This window comes from Pygocentrus nattereri, chromosome 6 (assembly GCF_015220715.1).
Source record: "Pygocentrus nattereri isolate fPygNat1 chromosome 6, fPygNat1.pri, whole genome shotgun sequence".
Lineage (NCBI taxonomy): Eukaryota > Metazoa > Chordata > Actinopteri > Characiformes > Serrasalmidae > Pygocentrus > Pygocentrus nattereri.
Genome location: NC_051216.1, coordinates 35,747,410 through 35,761,866, shown reverse-complemented (window position 1 = coordinate 35,761,866; position 14,457 = coordinate 35,747,410). Strand labels below are relative to the sequence as shown.

Genomic DNA, 14,457 nt, shown 5'->3' with positions numbered 1-14,457 from the left:
ACTTTATTCTTTTCTGGAGTTGCCCATGGTGAGAGGCGGCGGGCAGGTGTGGGCTTTCTCATAGCCCCTTGACTCTGTGCCTGTATGTTGGGGTTTTCTCCGGTGGACGAGAGGGTAGCTTCCCTACGCCTTCGGGTTGGGGAACGGGTCCTGACTGTTGTCTGTGCTTATGCACCGAACAGCAGTTCAGAGTACCCAGCCTTCTTAGAGTCCTTGGGAAGGGTGCTTGAAAGTGCTCCTCCTGGAGACTCTATTGTCCTACTGGGGGACTTCAACGCTCACGTGGGCAATGACAGTGAGACCTGGAGGGGTGTGATTGGGAGGAATGGCCTCTCTGATCTGAACCCGAGTGGTGTTCAGTTTTTGGACTTCTGCGCAAACCACAGTTTGTCCATCACGAACACCATGTTTGAACACAAGGATGTCCATAAGTGCACATGGCACCAGGACACCCTAGGCCGCAGTTCAATGATTGACTAGTCGTGTCATCGGACTTGCGGCCATGTGTTTTGGACACTCGGGTAAAGAGAGGAGCTGAGCTGTCAACTGATCACCACCTGGTGGTGAGTTGGATCAGGTGGTGGGGGAAGATGCCGGTCAGACCAGGCAAGCCCAAACGTATAGTGAGGGTTTGCTGGGAACATCTAGCAGAAGAACCTGTCAGATTGATCTTCAACTCACACCTCCGTCAGATCTTTGACCAGATATCGGGGGAGGTGGGGGACATTGACTCAGAATGGGCCATGTTCCGTTCCTCCATTGCTGAAGCGGCTGACTGTAGCTGTGGCCGTAAGGTAGTTGGTGCCTGTCGGGGCGGTAATCCTCGAACCCGGTGGTGGACACCCTAGGTGAGAGATGCCGTCAAGCTGAAGAAGGAGTCCTACCAGGCATGGTTGGCCTGTGGGACACCAGAGGCAGCTGGCAGGTATCGACAGGCCAAGCGATCTGCGGCTTCAGTTGTCGCCAAGGCAAAAACCTGTGTATGGGAGGAGTTTGGTGAGGCCTTGGAAAGTGACTTTAAGTCGGCTCCGAAAAGATTCTGGCAAACCGTCAAGCGACTCAGAAGGGGAAAGCAGTGTGCCACTAGCACTGTATTTAGTGGAGATGGTGTGCTGCTGACTTCGACTGAAGACGTCATTGGGCGGTGGAAGGAATACTTTGAGGACCTTCTCAATCCCACCGACACATTCTCCAGTGAGGAGGCTGAGTCTGGGGACATGGGAATAGGCTTGTCCATTACTGAGGCCGAAGTCGCTAAGGTAGTTAAGAAGCTCCTTGGTGGCAAGGCTCCAGGGGTGGATGAGATCCGCCCTGAGGTCCTCAAGGCTCTGGATGTTGTGGGGCTGTCTTGGCTGACATGCCTTTTCAACATTGCGTGGACATCGGGGGCGGTGCCACTGGATTGGCAGACTGGGGTGGTGGTGCCTCTTTTTAAAATAGGGGACCGGAGGGTGTGTTCCAACTACAGGGGAATCACACTCCTCAGCCTCCCTGGCAAGGTCTATGCAGGGGTACTGGAGAAGAGAGTCCGGCTTATAGTCGAACCTCGGATCCAAGAGGAACAGTGCGGGTTCCGCCCTGGTCGTGGAACACTGGACCAACTCTTCACCCTCTCCAGGATTCTGGAGGGTTCATGGGAGTTTGCCCAACCAGTCCACATGTGCTTTGTGGATCTGGAGAAGGCATTCGACTGTGTTCCCCGGGGTATTCTGTGGGAGGTGCTTCGGGAGTACGGGGTACATGGCTCTTTGCTACGAGCCATTCAGGCCCTGTACAAACAAAGCTGGAGTTTGGTTCGCATAGCCGGCAGTAAGTCAGACTCGTTCCCAGTGAGAGTTGGACTCCGTCAGGGCTGCCCTTTGTCACCGATTCTATTCATAATTTTTATGGATAGAATTTCTAGGCGCAGTCAAGGGATGGAGGGTGTCTGGTTTGGTGACCTCAGGGTCACATCGCTGCTGTTTGCAGATGATGTGGTCCTATTGGGGACATCAGGCCGCGAACTTCAGCTTTCGCTGGATCAGTTTGCAGCCGAGTATGAAGCGGCTGGGATGAGAATCAGTACCTCTAAATCCGAGACCATGGTTCTCAGGCGGAAAAGGGTGGAGAGCCCTCTCTGGGTCGGGGATAGGCTCTTGCCTCAAGTGGAGGAGTTCAAGTATCTCGAGGTCTTGTTCACGAGTGATGGTACAAGGGAGCGGGAGATTGACAGGCGGATTGGTGCTGGGTCAGCAGTGATGCGGGCTCTTTACCGGTCTGTTGTGGTAAAGAAAGAGCTGAGCCATAAGGCAAGGCTCTCGATTTACCGGTCGATCTACGTTCCCACCCTCACCTATGGTCATGAGCTTTGGGTAATGACCGAAAGAATAAGATCGCGAATACAAGCGGCCGAAATGAGTTTCCTCCGCAGGGTGTCTGGACTCTCCCTCAGAGATAGGGTGAGAAGTTCAGTCATCCGGGAGGGACTCAGAGTAGAGCCGCTGCTTCTTCACGTCGAGAGGAGCCAGCTGAGGTGGTTCGGGCATCTGGTTAGGATGCCTCCTGGACGCCTCCCTCGGGAGGTGTCACAGGCGAGTCCACCTGGGAGGAGACCCCGGGTAAGACCCAGGACACGCTGGCGCGACTATATCGCCCAGCTGGCCTGGGAGCGCCTCGGAATCCCCCTTGGAGAGCTGGTGGAAGTGGCTGGGGAAAGGGAGGTCTGGGCTTCATTGCTTAGGATGCTGCCCCCGCGACCCGAACCCCGGAGAAGCGGAAGATAATGGATGGATGGATGGACTTTATGTTTGTACATACAAACATACATACAATGTAAATTCTTTAGTAAATGAACCTTTACTTAATTTAGTAAACATTAAGAACATTGCATATCCCCACATAAAATTCAAAACTTTTTCATTCAAATTTATAGATTCATCAAAAATGTACCAGATGGCATAAAACTAAATATTTTTCAGTTTTGGTAATGAAATTATTTGCTGCTCTATATTGAGACCCTTGTCCTTTTTATGTTTGTTTGTTTGTTCATTAGTTAATTGGGTTTGCATCAGGTTGCATCCATCCATCCATCCATCCATCCATCATCTTCCGCTTCTCCGGGGTTCGGGTCGCGGGGGCAGCATCCTGAGCAATGAAGCCCAGACCTCCCTTTCCCCAGCCACTTCCACTAGCTCCCTGGGAGGGATTCCGAGGCGCTCCCAGGCCAGCTGGGCGATATATTCACGCCAGCGTGTCCTGGGTCTTCCCCGGGGTCTCCTCCCCGGTGGACTTGCCTGTGACACCTCCCAAGGGAGGCGTCCAGGAGGCATCCTAACAAGATGCCCGAACCACCTCAACTGGCTCCTCTCGACGTGAAGAAGCAGCGGCTCTACTCCGAGTCCCTCCCGGATGACCGAACTTCTCACCCTATCTCTAAGGGAGAGTCCAGCCACCCTGCGGAGGAAACTCATTTCAGCCGCTTGTATTCGCGATCTCGTTCTTTCGGTCATTACCCAAAGCTCATGACCATAGGTGAGGGTGGGAACATAGATCGACCAGTAAATCGAGAGCCTTGCCTTATGGCTCAGCTCTTTCTTTACCACAACAGACCGGTAAAGAGCCCGCATCACTGCTGACCCAGCACCAATCCGCCTGTCAATCTCCCGCTCCCTTGTACCATCACTCGTGAACAAGACCCCAAGATACTTAAACTCCTCCACTTGAGGCAAGAGCTCATCCCCGACCCAGAGAGGGCTCTCCACCCTTTCCCGCGTGAGAACCATGGCCTCGGATTTGGAGGTACTGATCCTCATCCCGGCCGCTTCACACTCGGCTGCAAACCGATCCAGTGAAAGCTGAAGTTCTCGGCCTGATGTCCCCAATAGGACCACATCATCTGCAAACAGCAGCGATGTGACCCTGAGGTCACCAAACCGGACACCCTCCATCCCCTGACTGCGCCTAGAAATTCTATCCATAAAAATTATGAATAGAATCGGTGACAAAGGGCAGCCCTGACGGAGTCCAACTCTCACTGGGAAAAAGTCTGACTTACTGCCGGCCATGCGAACCAAGCTCCTGCTTTGTTTGTACAGGGCCTGAATGGCTCGTAGCAAAGAGCCATGTACCCCGTACTCCCGAAGCACCTCCCACAGAATACCCCGGGGAACACAGTCGAATGCCTTCTCCAAATCCACAAAGCACATGTGGACTGGTTGGGCAAACTCCCATGAACCCTCGAGAATCCTGGAGAGGGTAAAGAGTTGGTCCAGTGTTCCACGACCAGGGCGGAACCCGCACTGCTCCTCCTGAATCCGAGGTTCGACTATAAGCCGGACTTTCTTCTCCAGTACCCTTGCATAGACCTTACCAGGGAGGCTGAGGAGTGTGATTCCCCTGTAGTTGGAACACACCCTCCGGTCCCCCTTTTTAAAAAGAGGCACCACCACCCCAGTCTGCCAATCAAGTGGCACCACCCCCGATGTCCATCAGGTTGCAGTTGAGGTCATTTATATTTTTCCTAGTCATTTTTAGCAAAGGTCTCTTACAGAAAAGGTGGAGCTAGACACAGAGTTTACATTTTACTTTTGTAGCTACCTTTCCAACATCTCCACTCCATTTTTATGTTATCCTTCCCTGTTTTGTACGGCCCTCCCTCAAATGCATATATATGAAAGAGAAATTTGCATTCTGTTTTTTACCATGCACGCTGGGCATGAAAATGTGTGTATAGGCTCATGTACTAATTTTGTACATAACGCACAGGCAGAATACATACAAACTGTGTCTGAAACTGCCACAAAAGGCTTGGTACAAAAAATTGTGTTGCTAAACCCTATACTGTAGTCCGAAGTAGGGCAAATGCTGTGCAGACCATAAATTGTATACGTTCTAATCTACATTAATTTAGACATGAAAACAGTATATTAACACCTTAGGGATTCTTTTGCTCCTGCTCTCTCTTTCTCTGTTTCTCTCTCTCACTCTCTCTCTCTCTCTCACGCTCTCTCTCTCTCTCCCTCTCTCTCCCTCTCTCTCTCTCTCTGTCTCGCTGATCTGAAAACTGAAGAACTCTTGAATAATTCACTATAATATCTCATGCTGAGTGCACGGTATATCAATAATGCAGCTGATCAGCTATGCACACTGAGTGTGGATGAGAGAGGCTCCTCAAGGGCCATGTACACAAAACACTCTACACAACACATACTCATAGTAAAAGAACAGTGCAGATCACTTAACCATGGGGAACTGCCATGGTTCGTTTCATCTAGCCACAGAAAAGCTCACTTTTAGACCGTTATGTTACAAAGCTCACTTATGGGGATTAGATGCTTCTGTCTTAATGCTCCAGTTGTTGCTGAATTGGAATTCGCTGTCCCAGTATTAGCTCTGAGTTTACTAATACTGAGCATGGTAAACATATGCAGGATTTGTTTTTAAAAGTGGTTGTGGTTTTGCCATTACCTGCAGCTCATTTCACAAGACATGCTGCTTCGTTCTGTGGTTAAAGCAGGCTGCATGCTGGAATACACTTTGAAACAGGGGTGTAAATCCTGGGTCCTACTACAATTCGATTTCAGTGTCTATTTTTGGGGGGATTTGATGCAATGCATCCTGAAATTTTACAACAGTTTTACAATGATTGATTTTTAGTGGGATGTGATATATTTGTGGCCTATGTGTAATTATTATTATTATTTGTAGTATTTCAATTATAGCTGACAATTCCAGCTGATAATTTAGCATACTATTAGACTTGACATTTGTGTAACCACTAGTGCTGGACATTTCAATTCTTTTTGACTCGCTCGAATGGAACCTGTTAAAAATACCACTGGATCTTCTTGGAGGAGCACTGCTGCTATACTAATAGGAGTCCTTTCTCTACAGTGATGCAGTTCACTTCCTTGTGGTACTTTAACTTACCATTGTTAAATTGTTAATTGTTAAATATTTACACAAATAATTTAAATGTATTGTATTTTCAATAATATTGTAATGATCATGTCTGACTGTGGACACATCCAACATTTTCTCTGAAATCAAAGATATTAATAGGCAATTTATCCCCCCTCTAACAGTCTCTACACTAGATGTTGGAACATTTGCTGTGAGGATTTGATTACATTTAGCCTGAATAGCATTAGTGAGGTTGCACTGATGTTGAATGATTCTGGATCACAAAGACTTCATTTTGTCCAAAATTTGATGGTTCTTCATCATTCTTACTCACTGTTCTACCCCTCTAGCCGAGGCTTTGCATTGGGCATTGTGACCTTAGTCTCATGGCCAGCTGGTCCAGAGTGTCCCATTCTATTAAAAAGCTTTTCTATGGAGATTAAATAAGCTGTGGTTGTGCAACTGAAATACTGTGTCAGTTATGGGTACACCTTACAGTAGCTGAATTTCCAAATTAGAAGGGATGTCTGGATACATTTGAGTTCATAGTGTTATGTCTAAACTCACATGCACTTCATGTAAGTATTATAGTGTGAACTTATTTTAAATACATAAAATCCAAATTAATTGGTGTCAACCACAAAAAGTTATCATTATTAGTAAATGGTAATCAGAAATAACTAGCAATCAGAAATTACGCTATTTTTTTCTAATGATTCTAAATTACTTAATTTTTTTTGCTCTGAATACACAAATGCATTGAAACTACATACACAGAATTGGAAAATGGACATTGAAAAGCATATTCTCAGCATATATACTTTCAAGAAGTGCCATATTTCAATAATAGTCAAATGTTCAATTTTTTTAATGAATAATTATTTTATTGTTAAATATTTCAGAAGTAGTGCAGCCTTCAGGTACATACCTACTTTGAAATAAAATCAATTTATTGGCAAAATTACTGTTATTACACAGCTGTTAAGTAAGCAAAGAAATTTCATGTTTCTGATGACCAACCTGGTCTGGTCAGTAGCCTGCTAACACAGTAAGGGCAGTTAGCAGAAAATTAAGTGGCTTTGGTCGTGTCAAGCATGACCTTCCCTGCAGCAGTGTGGCATGCAGATGGAAAGGAGGACACGCGGCTCGTTGTTGATATGTGTGACTGTGGGTTCTTGATGTATGTCGACATGCTGCCACAGCTAACTCCCAAAACTAACAATGAATAAAATGCTTCTGACGTTATCAAACATTTCCTCTGAACAAGAAAACATCCACCACTTTAAGACTGCATGGAGGTCATCACAGGAACATGGCACAAACCCTCCTGCCTCAGTGCTGTGTCATCTCAAGACTTACAAGACATCTCTTCTTCATAGTTAGTTCTGAGGGTCAGCAAATGAGTAGATAAATTTTTAGCTGTGGTAAAGAAGAATGCTTTTTCCTCATTATCCCATACTTTTGATACTCTTGCCAGGCTTCAAACTAAAATCAGGGATTAGCCAAATGAGTAAATGTAAATACTCATTTATGTGTATTTAGCAAAGATAGTTGTGCAAATTTAATGCCACTGTATGAAAAGTAATTGCCTAAGACCATTTTTGAAGTTCCTATGTAAAAAAGGTAATATGTCTGTGACATTTTTGTACACAATCTATTCGATATATGCCCTGCCGTGCTGCCTTAGTGGGGTTTAGGTCATGAGTTTGTATGCATTTGTTAAAAGGGAATTACACTGATTTCTCACAATTTCTGCATAGTTCAATTGGTTTGATCTAAACAAAGTCATTTAGAGTGGTTTAAAGTGGTGCGTTATACAGAATATTCCTTTACAGTGATGGTGATGGGAACCAGGTGTGATGAAGTCTAAAACACATATCTAACCACTTTATTTACTTTTTATGACAACTATTGAACCAATACCAGTGCCTTCTGAGTTTTATATACAAGATTGATGATAAAAAAGTGGTACATCTGAAAAATACAATTTATTTTGTACTTACAACGTCCTGCGTGTACTTCACACCAATTAATGGATTTTAAAAAATACATTTTTAGGCCAGAATCTCTTTAGCAAAACAACTATCATAAAATAGTGAATGATTTATAACTGTTGTGAGCAATTCTGACTCAATACATTTCTCTACAATGATGTGTTTCACTTCAAGCTGCTTTGAATGTGTTTCTATTTCTTCTTAACTATTGCAGAACAACAACTATGCAGAAATTATGCGAAGGGAGTGGGGGTGGCGATCGAATTCATGTAATGAATAGCTTATCTTAATGATTTAATTAATTGTTTACTTATGCCGAAATTTTGCCAAAAATTAAGGCATTCCCATTTAAATTTTTCTTATTAAGCCATTCTCATTGGAATTTACTTGGTTTTCATTGGCTTCAGTTTAACCTTACAGACAAGTGATCTTCTGTTCTCCTGAGAAATTCCAAAATTTGGAAGTGATTAGGGTATATTATAGTTTCAACTTTAATGCTTACTCTTTTATGTTGCAGTTGCGAAGCATCATACACCTTCACAAACTTTGCTAACAGTTTCAAATAACTTTGTGATTCCGTGAAATCATGAATGTGCCCAGAAACATGACTATGTAATATGTGTGGGAGAAAGTTTCACTGGGAAACTGATAGTTCTGCTGTTTTCTAACCAAGTAATCACTAAATAATTCAGTAGTTCTCTGTCCTCACAACATTAATTTGGCCCATTTTTTAAGCTGCTCACAAGATTGTCTTGTCAGGCTTTGAAGTTTTTGGTTTCTATGTTTGGAGTAAATTGTTCTGAAAAAGGATAACAACATATCTCTTGGACCTCTAAATGATCATTGTATTCCAAGAAAATAGTGAGGAACTGTAAATTTTCATTTACAGCCAATAGACAAACCAGGGTGCTCTATGAAGCTGCTTATACATCCAATCTGGGTGGCAACAACCATAACATACACTAATTAATGACTTGCAAAGAGGTTTTCCTCAGCAGAAACAGAATCAATTCAACATTGATTGTGTTCAGTTACTGCAGGGAAATGTGGGTGTAAAATTAGATTAATAACGCAAATGAATACGTTTGCCATTAATTATGGACCAACACAGTCAGCATTTTGTGAGGTTCCATAATCAAATTATTCAGCCATGTGAAGGTTTTAAATGAATGCCTCATTGTAACTCTGAACCAAACAATGGTGTTCAACAGAGTGTAAGGGAAGACTCTAACCTTTTAAAAACCCCTTTAAAAATGATTTTGGTTGGGTAAAACAGTTCAAAATGAGCTCTCATATGCTTCCAAAGGGCAAAAAAATAATCCAGGTTCAAGTTTAACATTATTACAGCTTAAATTATGTCCTCAGGATATTCTGTGAAATAAAAATAGAACAGAAAGAATATTTTAATATATCCAGTTAAAAATCTGTCAGAAATTTGTATTCAAGAGTTTTATTGTCATGTGCACAGCAGAACAAGCAGTTGCACTGTACAATGAAATTCTTACTTTGCTGTTCCTCCATTCACCATATATACTCTTAAGAGAATAAAAAAAGAAAATATAAGAATATCTCTAAAAAACAGTAGTAAAAAGTAAAAGCAAAAAAGTGAACAGTATGTTCAAAGTTGAAATAAAAATAAAGTTACACGTGCGTATGTGCAAATATGTGAAGCAGCTTTTCATAAAGTGCATCAAGTGACAGATGAAAACAGATGTATTTACCCTTAATTAATAGTTAGCCTCATTGCTAGTATCTTGGGTGTAAGTATGTGAGCTACCTGTGTTCCACTGTTCCACTTCCAGAGAGAGAGAGAGAGAGAGAGAAGTGGAAAGCAATGACGAGATGTTCAAATAAGCATGGAAGAGTAAAATAGTCTCAAGTGAGTTAGAAGATTGCATGCATTCCGTTTGTGTTTTAGCAGATCTTTCCACAAGATGGAAAAATAGCACAACCATTGCAGAATATTGCATCACAGCATTAGTGGCATATTACAGTTTCTTAAAGCAATTTTGCTTGCTTGTTCTATATCCCATTTTCTGCGTCGTATCTTACATTACAAGATATAATTTTCATCAAAAAACACAAAAAACTGTTTTAAAATTTAGATTTTATGATACTATGATACATTTGTCAGCTGTGCCACAGTCCATCCCTGCACTTAGGAAAATAAACATATTAAATAAAGATATATATTCTGATGTGTGTATAAATATGTTTAGACACACTCTCCAGTGCAAAAAAAGTCCAAAGTGCCAAAACATTAAGGTCTTAAGAACACAGCATTAAACCCATAGATAAAGTAATTTAGTAGGGGTAGCTTTGACTTTTGGTTTCTTTAAATTTTGAAGTCTTGGGGGTAAATTTGCAGAGAGCCTTTTACAGAGTCTGTATTGTTCCATTCAGCATTAATGGCTTCAAACAGTTATAAAACATTGCCAAACTAGTTTGTGCAGAATATGAGGCGAAATAATATATAAATATGTGTGTGTTTGTGTGTGTTTGTGTTTGTGTTGATAGGACCATCCGAGAGCACCTGGGAGAGCAGGAAATGTCCATCACTTTGACGATAGACTCGTTAGAAGAGGGAGACCTGGGTAATTACTCTTGTTATGCAGAGAATGGGAATGGACGGCGACAGGCCAGCATCCAGATCAGCAAACGAGGTATTTGCACAGGAACACACACACACACACACACACACACCATATGCATGAGTACACACACATGCAGTATTGCAGTGATAAATAAACAGCAGCAGATTTCCTTCTTTCTTTCCTCCGGGGCTCTTTCAGGCATACATTAGCATCTAAAGTTCCCTTTTAAAACAAACAGCTTTGAAGGCGCCTCATCTCCTCTTCATATGGCAGTTCAGAGGAAGAGACAGCATCAGGAGATCAGAAATACTTCTCTCTCAACATGTCTCCAAACACGCAGATAGGCGTGCAAGCACACACACACACACGTTCATGTACACACACACACCACCCGTCTCTTTTCCCTCGTAAGAATGCAGAAACTCTCCATTTCCTCAGTCTAAAGGCTCTGAAATGCTTCACATTCTGTAAGCTGTGCTAGTGTGTCCTGTGCCTTTATGTGCATTCAGTTCTGGTGAAATGCAGAATATACACTCACCAGCCACTTTATTAGGTTCAGTTGCTTGTTAACATAAGTAGCTAATCAGCCAATTACATGGCCACAACTCAATGCATTTAGGCATGTAGAGGTGGTCAAGACAACTTGTTGAAGTGCAAACTGAGCATCAGAATGGGGAAGAAAGGTGATTTAAGTGACTTTGAACATGGCATGGTTGTTGGTGCCAGACTGGCTGGTCTGAGTATTTCAGAAACTGCTGGTCTACTGGGATTTTCATGCACAACCATCTCTAGGGTTTACAGAATGGTCTGAAAAAGAGAAATTATCCAGTGAGCGGCAGTCGTGTGGATGAAAATGCCTTGTTGATGTGAGAGGTCAGAGAATGGGCAGACTGGTTTGAGATGATAGAAAGGCAACAGGAACTCAAATAACCAACCAAAATCTCAGAGGAATGTTTTCAACACCTTGTTGAAAGTTTGTCATGAAGAATTAAGGCAGTTCTGAAGGCAAAAAGAGGGTCCAACCTTTTACTAGCAAGGTGTACCTAATAAAGTGGCTGGTGAATGTATATTTCAAAGTTATTCCATATCAGAGTAAATATTTGTCATTTTCTCTTTCATTGTGATAATTATAATTACAGTGTCTTTGAATTCAGTAACTTACAGACAACAATATAGGCAAAAGCTATGAAACCATTTGGTTGTGCTTTATAGTAATGGGTCATGGGATATTAACAAACAGTACTGTAACATTTTTAAAGAGTTACATAATCTTTTTAAAACATGTCCCTATAACCCTATGATGTGATGCACTGAGTGTCATTGATTCTTAGTCTATACTAATTCTATAGTCATGAACAAATTAAAATATATTTAGGAGCTATACATTTTACTCCCCCGCGACCCTGACGGAGAAGCGGATTAGAAAATGGGTGGATGGATGGATATTTTACTCCAATATGTACAGCTCTGCAAAAGTCAGAGGCCACCCTTTATTTATTTACTTTCCAGTCAAAACAGTCATTAGTTATTCAGCATCAGAAAAAAAAGAAATATTTAACAGAAAATTGCACTGAAGCCTGAACAACTAAAAGGGTACATTATAGCATCCATTCTTTTCTAGAGACTTACTTTCAGTTTTTCAGGGCCATTTTTCCACACTTCCAATATTCAATCTTAGGAGGTGGTTGCATTTTCAGCTTCTCACGGTCCATGTAATTCTAAACACATTCAGTGATGTTGAGGTCACATATATAATTTCAGATCATTGATATACAGAGCATTGTCTTTGCAGACTGGAGGAATGTACAGAAACATGTATGGATTTTTTCAGATCTGAAGCTAGAGTGGAGTTAGATTTCCTCCTATCTTCCCCTATATACTGATTATCTGATGGTGAGTGTTGGTGGTCTACCAGGTTTTACGTGGTTGTTAGGAGTCTCATTTTCTCTATAACCTTTAGTCATTTTTTGAAGGCCAGTTTGGAAACCCTTGTTTTTTCACTTATTTTCCTTTAATTTTCTCTTTGCTTGTTTACTTTGCTCTTTGCTTTCTCTTTGTGCATTAATTTATGTCTAATCTGCAAAATGAAAAACTTGTGCTTAAAGGCTCTTTTGACTGGAAAAAGATTTTAAATAAGCGAGGGATGGTCTCTAACTTTTGCACAGCACTGTGTATGACACAATGTGTATTGTATGTATCTATACTAGGGTGGCAAAAAACTGATATTTTGATATTAGATTGATATTAATGTGAATAAATTGAATAATAATCAAATAATCAGCTTAAATGTGATCTGTAAATATGAAGAGCTGTAGACATGAAAAAGTTTAGCAGTGGCTGGACAAACAGAAGTACCAACATGGAATAAAACATGCTGCTTTGTTTAATCATGCCTATAATTCTGAGCTATAGTAAGTATTAAGTGATAGCTAAAAGTAAGTGATATACACTGCTCAAAAAAATAAAGGGAACACTTAAACAACACAATATAACTCCAAGTAAATCAAACTTCTGTGAAATCAAACTGTCCACTTAGGAAGCAACACTGATTGACAATCAATTTCACATGCCGTTGTGCAAATGGAATAGACAGCAGGTGGAAATTATTGGCAATTAGCAAGACACACTCAATAAAGGAGTGGTTCTGCAGGTGGGGACCACAGACCACTTCTCAGTGCCTATGCTTTCTGGCTGATGTTTTGGTCACTTTTGAATGTTGGTGGTGCTTTCACACTCGTGGTAGCATGATACGTACTCTACAACCCAAACAAGTGGCTCAGGTAGTGCAGCTAGATCCATGATGGCACATCAGTGGGAGCTGTGGCAAGAAGGTTTGCTGTGTCTAGGTCAGCGTAGTGTCCAGAGGCTGGAGGCGCTACCAGCAGACAGGCCAGTACACCAGGAGACGTGGAGGAGGCCGTAGGAGGGCAACAACCCAGCAGCACGACCGCTACCTCCGCCTATGTGCAAGGAGGAACAGGAGGAGCACTGCCAGAGCCCTGCAAAATGACCTCCAGCACAAACGGTTAGAAACTGACTCCTTGAGGATGGTATGAGGGCCCGACGTCCATAGATGGGGGTTGTGCTCACAGCGCAACACCGTGCAGGACGCTTGGCATTTGCCAGAGAACACCAGGAATGGCAAATTCACCACTGGCGTCCTGTGCTCTTCACAGATGAAAGCAGGTTCACACTGAGCACATGTGACAGACGTGACAGAGTCTGGAGATGCCATGGAGAGCGATCTGCTGCCTGCAACATCCTTCAGCATGACCGGTTTGGCAGTGGGTCAATAATGGTGTGGGGTGGCATATCTTTGGAGGGCCGCACAGCCCTCCATGTGCTCGCCAGAGGTAGCCTGACTGCCATTAGGTACCAAGATGAGATCCTCAGACCCCTTGAGACCATATGCTGGTGCTGTTGGCCCTGGGTTCCTTCTAATGCAGGACAATGCTAGACCTCATGTGGCTGGAGTGTGTCAGCAGTTCCTGCAAGATGAAGGCATTCAAGCTATGGACTGGCCCGCCCGTTCCCCAGACCTGAATCCGATTGAGCACATCTGGGACATCATGTCTCGCTCTATCTACCAACCACACCACAGACTGTCCAGGAGTTGGTGGATGCTTTAGTCCAGGTCTGGAAGGAGATCCCTCAGGAGACCATCCGCCACCTCATCAGGAGCATTCCCAGGCGTTGTAGGGAGGTCATACGGGGACGTGGAGGCCACACACAATACTGAGCCTCATTTTAACTTGGTTTAAGGACATTACATCAAAGTTGGATCAGCCTGTAGTGTGTTTTTCCACTTTAATTTTGTGTGTGACTCCAAATCCAGGCCTCCACTGGTTAATAAATTTGATTTCCATTGATGATTTTTGTGTGGTTTTGTTGTCAGCACATTCAACTTTGTACAGAACAAAGTATTCAATGAGAATATTTCATTCAGATCTAGGATGTGTTATTTGAGTGTTCCCTTTATTTTTTTGAGC

General features: G+C 42.9%; 1 protein-coding gene across 2 annotated transcripts in view; it reads left to right on the top strand.

Annotated features, from left to right (window-relative positions):
- Positions 1-14,457, top strand: part of il1rapl1a (interleukin 1 receptor accessory protein-like 1a) — a 133,501-nt gene that overhangs the window by 110,474 nt on the left and 8,570 nt on the right. For both annotated transcript variants that reach the window (XM_017706574.2, XM_017706572.2), the window contains exon 8: positions 10,392-10,537. In XM_017706574.2, coding sequence (XP_017562063.1) covers positions 10,392-10,537 — 146 coding nt within the window. The remainder of the gene's footprint in view (positions 1-10,391; positions 10,538-14,457) is intronic.